This window comes from Notechis scutatus, chromosome 5, assembly GCF_049901735.1.
Source record: "Notechis scutatus isolate UNSWTSFEM ecotype Mainland chromosome 5, rNotScu1.2, whole genome shotgun sequence".
NCBI lineage: Eukaryota > Metazoa > Chordata > Lepidosauria > Squamata > Elapidae > Notechis > Notechis scutatus.
This window is the reverse complement of record NC_142013.1, coordinates 68,584,891-68,599,583: the sequence shown is the minus strand read 5'-3', so window position 1 is coordinate 68,599,583 and position 14,693 is coordinate 68,584,891. Positions and strand designations below refer to the sequence as shown.

Genomic DNA, 14,693 nt, shown 5'->3' with positions numbered 1-14,693 from the left:
GGAATTCTGAGAGTTAAAGTCCATAAATCTTTCAGCTGAGAGAAACTGATCTATCCCTTGGGTTCTATCAACTGTGATAAATCCCTGCTTCCATGAATCTGGTCCTTGGTGCCTGTTCTAGTGCTACTACGATCAGTGTCAGTGTTGCCTTTTATACACACACACACACCAGAGCAACAACAGAAACAACCTACAAAGTATGCCTCAGAATGCCAATTCATCCTAAATAAATACGGCCTTTATTTGCTTCTCTGGCAGGAATCTTTTCAGCAAAGTCCATTGCAGAAAGGTAGAGGTTGGGGCGGGGGGTGGGAGGGGATAGGGAAGAAGAGGAAATGACACCCGTCATTGTCCTCATTCTTATTTCATGAATTAATCTGGCTATCAAACTTGCAAACAACTGTGGCGAGAAATATCACGGGTCTCTCTCCACCCCCAAAGACCTTGCCTTTGCTCTCAGTCTCCAACACGAATTTCAGTCACAAAGCTCTGTTGGAGTGCTCCAGGCCAGAGAGGGAGAGAGAGAGAGCAGCCTCCCTTTCCTTCCCACCCCAACCTCCGTCTTTCTGCAATGGGCTTGGAAACCTGTGTTTTGCTGAAAAGATTCCTGCCAGCCAGAGAAGCAAATAAAGGCCGTATTTATTTAGGATGAATTGGCATTCTCTGAGGCATACTTTGTGTATAAAAAGCAGCAGTGATCACTGATCATAACAGCACAAGAATGGGGGAGGGGGAGGGAGGGAGAGACAGACAGACATGAAATGCCTGCCTTTTGCCTTTTTTTCTTTCCCAGCCCTCCAGCCACCATTCTCCTCCCTTCTTCTCCCATCCCAGGGCCAAAATCCCCGAAAGTAACCGCCTGGCCAGGCAGTTGTAACAGTTGATTTCGATGCTGTCTAGCAGCTGCTTCAGCTTGTGCAAGAGTTTGCCTAGGCCGATAGCCCCTGCGGAGGAGGTGGTGGAAACGGCATCCTTGGAATCTTCCTGGGCCAGCAACAGCCCTGGCCTGCCTCCTAGGATGAGCAAGAGAGCGCCCTACCTCCTGGGAAGTATGAGAGAGCGCCCTTCCTCCTGGGATGCAGAACACTCACGGGATGGGATGGGAGAGCGTTCTGCTCCCAGGATGGTGTGGGACACTGTTCTGCCTCCTGGGATGGCATGAGAGAACATCCTGCCTGCCTGGACAGGGCGAGAGAGCCCTGCCTCCCGGGACAGGGCAAGAGAGCGCTCTGCCTCCCAGGATAGGGCGAGAGAGCATCCTGCCTCCTGGGGTGGCGCAAGAGAGTGCTCTGCCTCCTGGGACGTGTGAGCGAGGTGGCCATCCAGGAGGGCCTCACATTTCACAATGTCACATGGCTCTCCTGGGGAGGTAGGAGATTGAGAGAGAGGCTCCTGCTTTTCTTTCCTGACCAGGGGAGGCAGAGGGCCACCAGGTTTCTCCATGAAGAAGCAGCCCAACACATGCCCTCCTTCCGCACCCTGAAGCTGAGCCCACCCACCTGCCAAGAGTGCGCCAGCGCACGCTCACCTGGCTATCAAGATCACGTTGACTACTGTGTTTCTCATATAATAAGGCTGGGTCTTATTTTTTTTTGAGCCCCGAAAAAATGGCTAGGCCGTCTTTTCGGGGTGACTTAATTCCCCCGCATCTTCGGGTGGCGGCGACTGCTTGGATGTTGACCTCGGCGTTGATGGGGCACTTCGTATTGGGGTCAACGCAGGCAGCACCATATCCGGGTGTGCAACAAAAGTACTTCCTAACGGCAACCCCCCCCATTTCCCCCCATTTCGCATGTTTTAATATAGGCCTTAATTTGGGGGAAGGGGCTTAATTTCATTTCATGCCTATAAAACATGCTGGGACTTCCTATTGGGGGAGGCCATATTGTTGGAGAAACAGGGTAGATAGGCCGTCACTAAGGTGCCAGGACCTTTTCACCACTGGCCACCGGCCTGCTGAGGCTGCGGGCTCCTGCTCCCGGAGCTGCTCTCTGGCTGGCAGCCATTCCCACTGCAGCTCCCAGAGGTCACCATGGAGCCGGTTCAACTGCTTCCCTGTGCCAGAAGGGTGCGAGGCCAGGTGTGCGAGTGAGATGGCTATCCAGGAGGGCCTTGTCTTTCGCATTGTCATGCGGCTATTCCAGGAAGGTAGAAAAGGGGGAGAGAGGCCGACTGGCCGGGGATGTTGTGGCCTGCCAGTGGCCAGCAGAGCTGGCAGCAGATTCGGACAGTGAGGAGGTTGGGGAGGAAGATGGGCCAGTCCTGGAGTCTGGGGAAGGCTCTGACGAGTGCTCTGCATTGGAGGCAGAGATGGGGCCAGGTCCCTCTGACAGTTATCACCTGCCTTTGGAGTCGGACATCAGTGAGGCAGAAGAACAGCTGGAGCCTGTTCCCAGTGTGCGCATGCACAGAGCTGCTGGAAGAAGGGAACGGCTAAGGAACAAGGGTCAACTTGGGAGTAAAGCCACAGGTGGACGGTGAACGGCCTCTCCCATAGGGAATAAAATAGGAACAAAAGGGGAGTGAGGTTTTGCAGGAGACAATTAGTTCATTTGGGTGAAGATCTGTTTCTGCATTCTTGCCAAGTATTGTCTGTTACAGTGTAGCATCTGAAAGATATTGTCCTGGCAACTCTCCAAGCTTGATAAAGGTCTGTAATTATGAAACATCTTGAAAGACTGTTGGATGGGACTTTGCTGGAGAGGAATTCACTGTAAACTAAATAAAAGGGTTTATCAGGACGAGGACTCAGCTTTGTGCTGTTGGGGAAGCCTAGGTCAGAACGGGAAGAAGAGAGGGTAGGAGTGGAAAGCAGTTGGGCCCTGCTGCTGCATGGTTCAGGCGAGCGGTGAAGGCAGGCAAGCAGGCGAAGAGGGAGACCAGCTGGGCCTGATGTGCAGTGTGGACATGGATGAGCAACGAAGGCAAGTGAGCGAGGAAGCCAGAGAGCAGCTGGTCCACAGGCATGACTAGGTGAGCGGGTGAGGCGAGATGAGTGGCTGGGAGGGGCAGGGCGGGTGGAGCCAGCCAGTGGTGGGATTAGCCGTTTCCCCGAACTGTGCAAAAAGTTAAGGTGTTCAGCCGAACCATTGAGAACCGGCCGAATCCCACCACACTCTCTGTCCGCTTTATCCCTGGCCACCAGAACTGTCTCTTAACTAAATGCAAAGTTTTTAAGAATCCAAGGTGACTAGCTTGCTTGGTGTCATAGCTTTGTTGCAAGGCTTGGCTCTTGGGAACATAGTTTGTCCCCCTTCCATGCCATCCCTTCTCTCGATGTTAGTTTACTTCCACGGCCTCCAAATTGGCTATCAGACTGTAATTCCTTTTTTATCTGTTGAGTCAGTGGAGGTCTGACAATCTTTTTTTTTTTTTTTTTGCCTGCTGCCTTGTGGTCCCCTGTGCTGCTCGTTATTTTGGAGGGGTGATGGCATTTACTACTACTTGATTGCTCTTGTACTATGGCATGCGGCTGCAAAGTTCTTCCCCCCCTGGGATGTACTTCAATTCAAAGTCAACTCAAAGTATTGTGCCCACTGGACTTTCAGGGAGAGCTTTCAGTGGGTTCTCAGTGCTTCCAAGTTTTTATGGTCAGTTCACACTTTGAAATGTACTTAACTTCCTTCAAGGAGTTGCCGCCAAGTAAGTAATGCCCACCTCACAGAGAAAGCTTCCTTTTTCCACACTGCTCAGTGCCTCTTTGTCTTGGTGATTTTTTGGGAGTGTAAGCGCATGGTTGAAACTTCCCTTCTCTGATTTTCTGGAGGAGTACTGGCTCCAACCGCCACATCCCTGGCATCAGCTTGGTTAATGAAGGGCTCCTTGGGGTTAGGGTGTTTTAGGATCGGCTTCTCTGCAAACAGTCTTTTTAAGTCCTCGAAAGCCTTCTGGCACTCCATTGGCCAGTTCAATGGCTGGCTTGGTCAAGATTTTTCTCTCCCTCCTCCCATCTTTAACAGCTTGGTGATCAGCAGGGCAATTTTCATGAAGGGGGCAATAAATTGCCAATAAAAGTTCGCAAACCCCAGGAAGCTCTGTAACTGCTTGCCGTTCAAGGGACTTGCCACTCTAATATGGCTTTCACTTTCTCCAGGTCCACCTCTATTCCATTGCATACACTTGGTAGTCCAGACAGGACTTGTGAAACTCTCATTTAGACAGTTCAGCATATAGGTTTGCCCTCAAGAGTTTCTGGAGGACCTGGCATATTAATTTTATGTGCTCCTCCATTGTCTCCATGTAAATTAGGATGTCACAAGGTACACTAGGACCCCTTTGTACAGGTGGTCATGCAGCACCTCATTAACTAGCTTACAATGAGCAGAGCAGAGATTTACCAAATTAAACGCAATCCATGGAGAAAAGAAATGGCAAACCAGTCAGTATTATAGTGATCCAAGACTGTTCAGATGCAAAAGAAGCAGATGTTGAACAGTTGACACAACAAAGAAGACAAGTCATGCTATTTATAGGTGACTGGAATGCTGTTTAAAGAAAAGATTGTGGTCATTGCCCATTTGAGTAGCCTAGCAGAGTTTAGCTGCCGCCTCTGTTTCAAAATCCTGTCTTTTGGCTTGTCCTTTCTATGAGTTATGAGAGTAGAAAAAAATGGTGTTTACATCATGATTTCTCTGTTCAAACTCCAGCAAGAGATCCTTAAATATTAGAGCACATCTTTGCATGCAAGAAATACCATGTTCAATTTCTAACTTGAACTGTCTTAATTATAGAGAACAAATCTCTGAACAATGTAGATCTATAAGAGGCCTTATATGGATAGTTCAGTTGATAAAGAGTTGGGTTACTCCGTTCATCATGACTACTACAGAAAGTGCTAGTTAGTAACCTTATGGGCATCATTATTATGTTAAGTAGACAAAATGTTACTACTTTTTTAGGTACTAATAGAAGATTGTATCCCAGTCCTGAAGAGATATGCCAAAGAAGAAAGAATGTTTGATTATGTAATTAATGATTTGACAGCTGTTCCAATCTCCACATCTCCAGAAGAAGGTTATTTTTAAAAACTTTTATTGTATTTCTACTTTATTTTACTATAAAAAAATAATATCTTTGGGGCATTTGTCTGAATATGTGGAAAGCTCAGATTGAGGAAGAAAATTGTCCATTCATGCAAATCTACTTTCTACAGACTTACTCCAGCCTCCATAGGTTCTAGTGAAAAATCTGAAGGGAGGATCAGACACCTCACAACAGTGGTTTGTGTGTAATGTAGAAGGACAGAATGGGACATTTAGGCATGGACCCTTGGCTGCACCTCCTTTGGTCCCAGCCACCTGCCTCAGCCTATTTACAGCCAGCTTTCCTCCTCTGCTGGATTTTCCACAGCCATTCTCCATGGCCAATGGGCCCCTTGCCCCTGGCCCCTTGTCCCTGCCCATTTGCCCAGACACGATTTGATCCGGGCCTTTGGCTGCATGGGATAAATAGCCCCAAGCCAATCGAGTGGCAGGCAGAAGCAATGGTTCTGCGGGGACAATGTGCGATGGGTAATCGCAGGGGCTGTTGTGGGAGGATGGGACAAGCATGCAATATAAGATTTTTTTTAAGTACTGTGGCTGCTGTGCAGATTTTGGAGCCTTGCAGATCTGTCACCAGGAGTGGGAATAGTGGTGGGAATAGCAGTGCTGGGCTCACTGGGGGGGCCAGACAAGCAAGGGTGTGTTGGGGGAGTAGGAAGGGAGGAAGGGGTTCGTCAAGGGGGTTTCACAAAGGCAGCTTGGCTTGCAACTCAGCTCCAAGGAAAGGGGAAGAGGAACAAGGCCGGTGTGGCTTTTGGTGTTGTGGAGGACAGCTATGAGGGGGCGCACTAGGAGAACAGCAAGGCTGGCGCGGCTTCTGCAATTGAAGTGGGCATGGGGGGGCGAACAGCAAGGGTGGCATGCTTACATGATTGCAGGAGGCTGAGGAGACAAGGCAGATGAGCACATGGGTTGGGGACAGCTGAATTGGCTGTTAGGCATCAGGCCGGAGTGGCAGTGGCGGGGCTCCCCCAAGCCGCATGCCACCTTTATTCACCTGACGACCACCACCACCCCACCCTCCCTGCAATCACATAAGACATGCCCACCTTGCCATTCACCTGCGGCCCTGCCGCCCACACTCACTGCAATTGAAGAAACCACACCAGCCTTGCTGTCTGCCTGCATTCCCCCATGCCTCCTGCAATCACAGAAAATGCGCCAGCCTTGCTGTTCACCTGCCATGCCCTCCAGCCATCCCCCCTCAATGCCAGATGCTGTGCCAGCCTTGCTCTTCCTCCCCTCTTTTGTTGGGGCTGACTGAGTTGTGTCTTTATGAAGCCCCCATAAGGTGCCCCTCCCACGCTTCCTGGTCTCCTGGTGACAGATCTGCTAGGGTTAGGGTTAGGGAGCTGCAGTTTTTTAAAAAAATCTTGCATCGCACGCTGCTCCCCCCAGCCCCTGCGATTGGCAATTGCACGTTGCTCCTGCAATACCCTTGCTTCTGCCTGCCACCTGATTGGCTTGGGGCTATTTATCTGAACCAAATATAGTGACCAAAATCAAAAATAAAGACCAGTTCAAAACAAGCAGCTTTAACCAGCAGAACGTGACTAATTATCTGGTCCAAACATCTGGGAAACAGTCACGTCCATAATACCTTATAAAAACCTAGCATGATTGGGACTATCCAAATCTTTGGTGGGATGCTATTGTGTTCTTTTGCAAAATACTGTTATGCATTCCCTTGCAAAGTTTATTGTCAATCGTTTTTTTCTGAAAATCTCTTTTGTAGTTAAGTAACTTACTGTACATCTGAAGAATAGAGAGAGAGAGAAAAAGTAAGTGGGTATGTAAAGTATAGTTTTATAAGTTGTGCATATTAGGGGTGTGGAGAAAAATGGAGACAAGCATTATTGGCCCTCACATCTACAGATAATTGATAGATTTTCTGCAATGCTGGAAATTGTTTTATAAATAATTGTCCTATATTTATAAAAAAATGTTTAAAGGAAGTTCCATGCCTTTTTATTTACAGAGTATCCTAAAAAATCAAACATGAATCCAATGATGTTGCAAATTGTAGTTGTTCTCATCACTTAACGTTTATGAATTATTCAATTCCTAATTAAACAATTAGTATGTTTAAATTTAGATTCCACATGGGAGTTTCTACGAATGATTCTGGACCTTTCAATGAGAGTCTTGAAACCTGATGGAAAATATTTCACCCAGGTATGACAGGTGGAATTGTTGTAGATAATGCAACTGTAGGGAATTTTGAAAAGAACCTTGTTTAGATGGCTTTGTAGATAGGCATGTTAGGGTGTGTTTGGAGTGAAGAGTCATACCAAAGCCTAGTATTAAGTTGTATGCTGTGCTTCAGAAGGGAGTGAATTAGGAATAGGGTTTTTTGGGGGGAGGGGGGTTGAAGGTGAGTTCCATCAGAAGCTAAGATTGTTTCATTCTTTTGAAATGGAAAAATCCTAGGAGCCACACTTTACTTTTAATGGAATTTGCCAGTCTTACTTAATTGCATTTCTTCCACAGGGATGTTTTCTCTTTGATTAAAGTGAAGTTAGACAGTAGTATCCTACTTCAAATGTTGGAATATGTATGAGATAGATGTTCTGCCGTGATTTGTTTGTTTGTTTGATTCAGTGTTGACTCCTGGTGACTGACTAGAGAAATCTCTAGTTTTCTTGGCAAAATTTCAGAAGTGGCTTGCTTACTTCCGAGTGGCTGAGAAAGAGTGACTGGCCCAATGTCACACAATTGGCTTCATGACTGATGTGGAACTAGAACTCATATCTTCCAATTTCTGGCCTTATGTCTTAACCACTACACCAAATTGCCTCCAATCTAGGAGAAAATCATTGAGTTCCAGAAATTTTGCTAATCTGTTTTGAACCAGCTACAATTTGGCAGAAGCAAATTCCAAAATCGTCGATTTTTCCAAGTCTGCGTTATCTACCCTCTCATTGCTGCCATCCAAGTCCCAGCTTGACATATCCATTGGCCCAATTAATCTTCTCCCAGTCTTTCCAGAGCTTTTGATTAATTATGTGTCAGGTTATATTCTCTTATGCCTCTGAAATGTGGAAACAAATTGATTATGATTAGTTCTCCTGTAATTTTAAGTTCCTCATAAGTGTCAAGAACCCCATTTAAGAAGAAAAGTTTTATTATATATGTAATCTATTCTGTCTTTATTTCGTCAGCTTAAGATTTCCTTCTTCCCCCCCCCATAAAACAACCCACTGTGTTGGGTTGGGCTAAGAGGGAGTGACTAACCTAATATCACTTATTGAGAATCTGGTCTATTGTTGCCTAGTCCACCTCCTTAACTATGCATCACACTGATGGCATTTACTAGATTTTTTTAAACTATGGTGTGCGGAACTACTATTTCCTTTGGTCTCCAATAATACAAAAAGTTCTACATTTTTATTAATCATTGAAAACAAAGTCTTTTAGTTTAAAAAGCACTAGGGTAAGTAACACAGCACTAGGAGACATAAAAACTAGTTGTTGTTGTTATAGTTAGTCATGAAGTTGTGTCCGACCCCTCACGATCCCATGGAGAACGTTTCTCCAGGCCTTCCTGTCTTCTACAATCCCGAGTCCATTTAAGCTCATGCTGACTGCTTCAGTGACTCCATCCAGCCAACTCATTCTCTGCCATCCCCTTCTTCTTTTGCCCTCGATTGTTCCCAGCATTAGGCTCTTCTCCGGTAAGTTGCTCCCTCTCATTAGGTAGCCAAAATATTTGAGTTTCATCTTCAGGATCTGGCCTTCTAAAGAGCAGTCAAAGTTAATTTCCTCTACGACTGACCGGTTTGATCGCCTTGCAGTCCAAGGGCCTTGCAGGAGTCTTCTCCAGCACCATAATTCAAAGGCCTCAATTTTTGGGGGTTCAGCCTTCCTTATGGTCCCACTTTCACAAACAATACATTGAAACTGGGAAAACCATAGTTGTGACTATATGCACTTTTGTTGGCAGGATGATGTCTCTGCTTTTTAGTATGCTGTCTAGATTTGCCATAGCTTTCCTCCCCAGGAGCAAGTGTCTTTTAATTTACTGGTTGTAGTCCCCATCTGCAGTGATCTTGGAGCCCAGGAAAATAAAATCTGTCACTTCCTCCATTTCTTCCCCATCTATTTGCCAGGAATTGAGAGGGCCAGATGCCATGATCTTAGTTTTCTTAATGTTGAGTTTCAAACCAACTTTTGCACTCTCTTTCACCTGCATCAAGAGGCTCTTTAGTTCCTCTTCACTTTCCGCCATTAGAGTGGTATCATCTGCATATCTGAGGTTGTTGGTATTTCTCCCAGCAATCTTAAATCCAGCTTGTGATTCATCTAGCCCACCTTTCTCATGATGTGCTCTGCATATAAGTTAAATAGGCTGGCGACATTATACAGCCTTGCCAAACTCCTTTCTCAATTTTGAACCAATCAGTGGTTCTGTGTCCAGTTCTCACTGTTGCTTCTTGATGCACATACAGGTTTCTCAAGAGACAAATAAGATGGTCTGGTACTCCCATCTCTTTAAGAACTTGCCACAATTTGTTACGATCCGCACAATCAATGGCTTTAGCATAGTCAATGAAGCAGAAGTAGATGTTTTTCTGGAACTGCCTAGCTTTCTCCATAATCCAGCATATGTTGGCAATTTGTACTCTAGTTCCTCTGCCTCTTCGAAATCCTGCCTGTACTTCTGGTAGTTATTGGTCCACATACTGCTGGAGCCTAGCTTGTAGGATTTTGAGCATAACTTTGCTAGCATGTGAAATGAGTGCAATGGTGTGGTAGTTTGAACATTCTTTGGCATTGCTCTTCTTTGGCATTGGAATGTAAATTGACCTTTTCCAATTCCGTTGGTCACTGTCGAGTTTTCCAAATTTGCTGGCAAATTGAGTGTAGCACTTCTACTGCATGTCTTTTAAGATTTTGAATAGCTCAGCTGGAGCACTGTAACCTCTACTAGCATTGTTGTTGCTAAGACTTCCTAAGGCCCTTTTGACTTCACATTCCAGGATGTCTGGCTCCAGGTCAATGACCACCCCATTGTTGCTAACATGTAATTGACTCATTTTTTTAATTAATTATATACTGATTAAATTATGATTGTGCTGAGATTAACTAAAAATTTAAAATTAAGCATTATATTATTGTGATGTGCTATAGCTTATACTGTGTTGTGATTTTATTGTTTTTCTTTATTGTGCTTAACTATAGCCATATACCACAACTCTGCCTTAGTGTATCACATTTGGTAGCTTATTTACTAGTGCCTGAATACCATTTCACTCCATTATTGAATATAACCACTAGATGGAGTTTTATTACTAAAAATGTCAGCTAACAAATTCAGAGACTGGAACTATATGGTACATTTAAATTAAGTTGTGAGTGATGTAATCTGATAAGACTGTGGCAGCATTAGCTTTTTCATAGAATGATAGTTGTTAAATATTTATTATGTAAGGTCCCAGGCATTTCCTAAGCCACTGAAATACCAAACAGAGTGAGACTCGAGACGAGGCTTGCAAAAGTATTTAGCTTTTTATTTTAGCCAAAGCACAAAGAATCTGCGTCAAACTATTTCCAAAACATACAGTCAAAAAGCATGTAAGGAATAGCCACACCTCTGTGAGAGTGGCCCAGAGTTTTTTCCTTGTAAGGATGCAACAGGTCAGGATGGGTGATACTCTCCTTTAGCTCTTTAGGACTGAGTCTGTGCAAAAGGCTTATTAGCCTAGCTCCGTCCACTCCAGGTAGCCCCTCCCAGTTTCTACTCAGTCCTTAGCAGAGTAAGACACAGAGTATTGCCTCTCCTGCCTTTGGGTATTTTTTGTGACCAAAGACAGCTTTGCAAAGGAAAAATTTATTCTTGTATTTTAAAAGGGAAAAAAAGCCTCCGTTTGCCCTTTCCTTTTAAATTTGTCGCTCCACTTCTCAGCTGAGGTCTCGGGAGCATCAAATAGCTGAGGACTGCTCCAGAGTTCCGGAGCAGGCTGCAGGGGTCCATTTCAGCCCTCCGGGGCAAAGAGGAAGGAATCGATCAGCTGGAGGGCCGTTCGTCGAGGGCGGCAGCTTCTGCCCTCGCTACAAAGCCACGGGGCCGCTTTGGGCTGTCCATGGCAAAGAGAAGGCTAAGCTTCGGCCAGGTGGCCATATTGGTGAGCGTGGGCATCAGCCATGCTCTTTACAGAGCCGTGGGGCTGTCCCAATCCCCATGGTGAAGCAGGCATAGTAAGAGTCTGCCTTTTGGAAGCTCCTCTGCCTCTGCAGAGCAACACAGTTCCAGGGAGTTACAGTAACTCCCTGGGGACGAAGAAAGGAGCCCCGTGGCCAGAAGCAGCCATTTTGTGAAGATCTCGTGTCTGGTGGCCAGTTTGGAAAGTGATCAAAGACAAGGTGGCCATTTTGAAGAGGCCTTTCTTTTTCCCACCACTCCTGCGCCTTTGTCATCATCAGTCTTGGTTGTTCCTGAGGAAGACATAGAAGGGTAGGTGCTAGCTTTTCATAATTTTACCGGTAGGGGATTGGTTTCCCTATCCTGTGGTAGACAAGACCCTTGGGCTTCCAGTCGGGCCTGGTTTATAGTTATTGCCCTATTAGGCCCAGGAGGGTATGAGTCCCAGGAGGATGTGTTAAAACATCCTGCTGAAGTTGCATAGGGCAGAAGAGAGTGGTGATTGGTGTGGGGATGGAGAAGATTTCCCCTGAAGTCCTTTATAAATCCCTTCATGTGCTTTCCTCCTTGCACAGGACTTTCAGTCCAGAATAGGCCTTGCTGTTCCAAGATGGCTGAAGCCCCCAAGGGAAACCAGAGCTTCTAAAGCTGCCAAGCCTCAAAAGGTGGCTCCTGCTGCTTCTATCAAAGGAAAGCAGCCTGTGAAGAAGGCCTCTAAAGTACAGGAGAAGGATGCTTCCAGGCGCCATCAGGCCATAGAGAAGCAGATAGCCAAGGTGCATCAGGCCTCTACTCGCTTAATACCTACAAGAGCTACTTCTCCAGCATCACTCATCAGTGAAGTGGATTTGGAGGAGCCTGGACCTTCTAGACCTGACATCCAGATGTGGTCCACTGATGTGTCCAGGAGAGGCGCTTCTGAGGGAGGCAATCAGTTTGATGAGGGTGAAGCTGTACCTTGGCAAGAGCGTGGACGCAGTAAGCAGAGGGTGGAACCCTTTTTTCCTTCTTCTGCTACTGGCCTCAGACCAGCTGAACCTTCTGACTCTGATGTTCCTGTAAATTTACAGATCCTCATCAACAAGGACATCAGGAAGGGCATCAGAAGGCTTGCAGAGAGCGACCCGACATTCTTCTGCTGTTTCTGATTTATCGGAAAGACGGTCCCGGGTTCGAGAAGCTCTCTTGTCAGAAAGAGGTTCCTTTATCCAGGATCCGGTTTCTGTGTTGGCTGAGGACTTCGCTCCTGCTACCTCAGTGGTTCCATCCTTGGCGGGGGAACCTGACAAGCCAGAATCTGATATGTCAGCAGATGAAGGCATGTCCCGTGAGATTCCTGTGTTCACAGATTGTTTTAAACACACCTTGTTTAGTCCCTTGTTCAAGGCGAGGAACACCGTCAATCAGAAAGGTGCTGCTGATGAGGTAGCGGCCTCACTTCCTCCTGAGGAATCAGATGTTCTGTTTGACAAACCGGAAGTGAGGAAAGAAGTGGTTCCACCTCCTAAACTGTTTCTGAAGGTGATCAGGAAACAGCTGGAAGCTCCTGCCTTAGGGCCCAGTCCTCTGGCCTCTTTAATGTGGGACCTGAACTCACCGAGACGCTCCAGGTTCCCACAGTAGATGCTTCTGTAGCAGCTCTGGCTTCTTCCTTGTCGGCTCCATCTGGTCCGAAGGAAGTCCTCAAGGCAGAGGAAAAACGTGTTGAACAATCGCTTCCTCGGTGGCAACCAGGCCCATGTGCTGGCTGCGCAACTGGCAAGCTGATGGCAGACAAAAATTGAAGTTGGCGTCTGCCCCGGTCCAAGGCGACAAGCTCTTTGGGGAGGTCCTCGAGCCCCTTTTAGTTGAAACCAAAGATAAGCGTAAAATTCTTCCTTTGCTTCTCAAGAGGGCTCAACATCGAGCCACTCCTTACTTCAAACATCCTCAGTTCAGAGGGGAATCCAGTTCCTGTTTCCAACGTCTGTCCAAGTCTGCTTACCAACGCCAGGAACCACCTCCTGACCGTTCAGGCAAGGGCAAACAGCAGTTTTCTGCCACACGGCCCTTTCGAGGAGGAGGAAGTCACCTGTACCATCACCAGCGCTAGTGCACAGTCTATTCCCATTGGTGGCCGATTAGCATGGTTTGCAGACCAATGGGAGGGTATTACTTCTGACGCCTGGGTTTTGTCCATAGTTAGATTGGGTCTTTCTCTTGAGTTCTTCTACTCCACTCCTCTGAGGTTCTTTATCTCCTGCCCATTGTCTAGAGATGCTGGGAGACAGAGTTTGATGGAGTCGGCCATCCAGCATTTGCTAGATCTCAAGGCCATCCAGGAGGTTCCCCTACAACAACAGGGGATGGGATTCTATTCTAGAATTTTTGTTATTCCCAAGGCCTTGGGGGGGGGTTGGGGTGGAGGACAATTCTTGACCTGAAATGGGCATTTAAGATGGACTTTCTTCCTTCCATTCTAGAGAGCATTCAGCAGGGGGACTTCCTCACATCCATAGATTTGACGGAAGCCTATTTACATGTTTCCATTTGTTCCTCACATAGAAAGTTTCTAAGGTTTTGTTACCAGGGGCACCATTTCCAGTACAGGGCTCTTCCCTTTGGGTTATCCTCTGCCCCTAGAGTCTTTACCAAAGTTCTGGCTCCCTTGGTGGCGCACCCTCGTTCTCCCAGTGCGCTACAGTGTTATTTGGATGACATTTTAAGCACTTCCTTTAATGCTCAATTGCCCAGGTTTTTCACTAGATATTTCACCCAGGGGGCAGAAGGGACCAACACTTTACATAGCAGCTGGCCTCCTGGATTGTCTTTTGGTTTGCCTTTCCTCCATTGCCACTGATCCCACCTGTGATTCGGAAATTTTTGTTGGAATGGGCCGAGGTGATATTAGTGGCTCCCTTTTGGCCTTGCTGGCATTGGTTTGCTGATTTGATGGGCCTGTCTGTAATTCACCCTTGGCGGATTCCTGAGGAGGATGTCTCTCTTCTTCAGGGGTCCCTGACTCATCCAGAGCCTCAGTGGCTACATCTGGCAGTTTGGCGATTGAGTGAGGCATCTTAAAAAACACCCAACTCTCCAACAAGGTGATACTCCAGGAGACCCTCTACAATTTGTATTTATGAAGTTACTTGTCAATCCTTCTCTTCTTGGTGTATCAAGTCTAACATCTCACCTTTACAAGCCTCGGTGGCTGCTATTCTGGAATATCTGCAGGCAGGCCTGGATAAGGGCCTTTCCACCAACACTCTCCACAGGCAGGTATCTGCCATCTCATCAATGTTAACTTGTGGAAAGTTAGACTCTTTGGCTCAGCACCCTACAGTCCGTAGGTTCCTCAGAGTGACCAACCTTTGTCCTCCTACAGTACATAGGTACCCCACTTGGGATCTGACCAAGGTCTTGCAGTCACTGACGAAACCTCCGTTTGAACTGCTTCGACAGTCCAGCCTACACCTCCTTACCCTGAAGGTGGCATTCCTGGTAGTTACTTTGGCGAGGAGAATTTCAGA

General features: G+C 46.7%; 1 protein-coding gene across 2 annotated transcripts in view; it reads left to right on the top strand.

Annotated features, from left to right (window-relative positions):
• SMS (spermine synthase) overlaps positions 1-14,693 on the top strand; it is a 76,426-nt gene that overhangs the window by 53,402 nt on the left and 8,331 nt on the right. Inside the window, exons 8-9 of one of the 2 annotated variants that reach the window (XM_087966927.1) lie at positions 4,899-5,013; positions 7,138-7,217. The exons of the other annotated variant lie outside the window; for it this stretch is intronic. Coding sequence (XP_087823053.1) covers positions 4,899-5,013; positions 7,138-7,217 — 195 coding nt within the window. The remainder of the gene's footprint in view (positions 1-4,898; positions 5,014-7,137; positions 7,218-14,693) is intronic. 2 annotated transcript variants of the gene reach the window in all.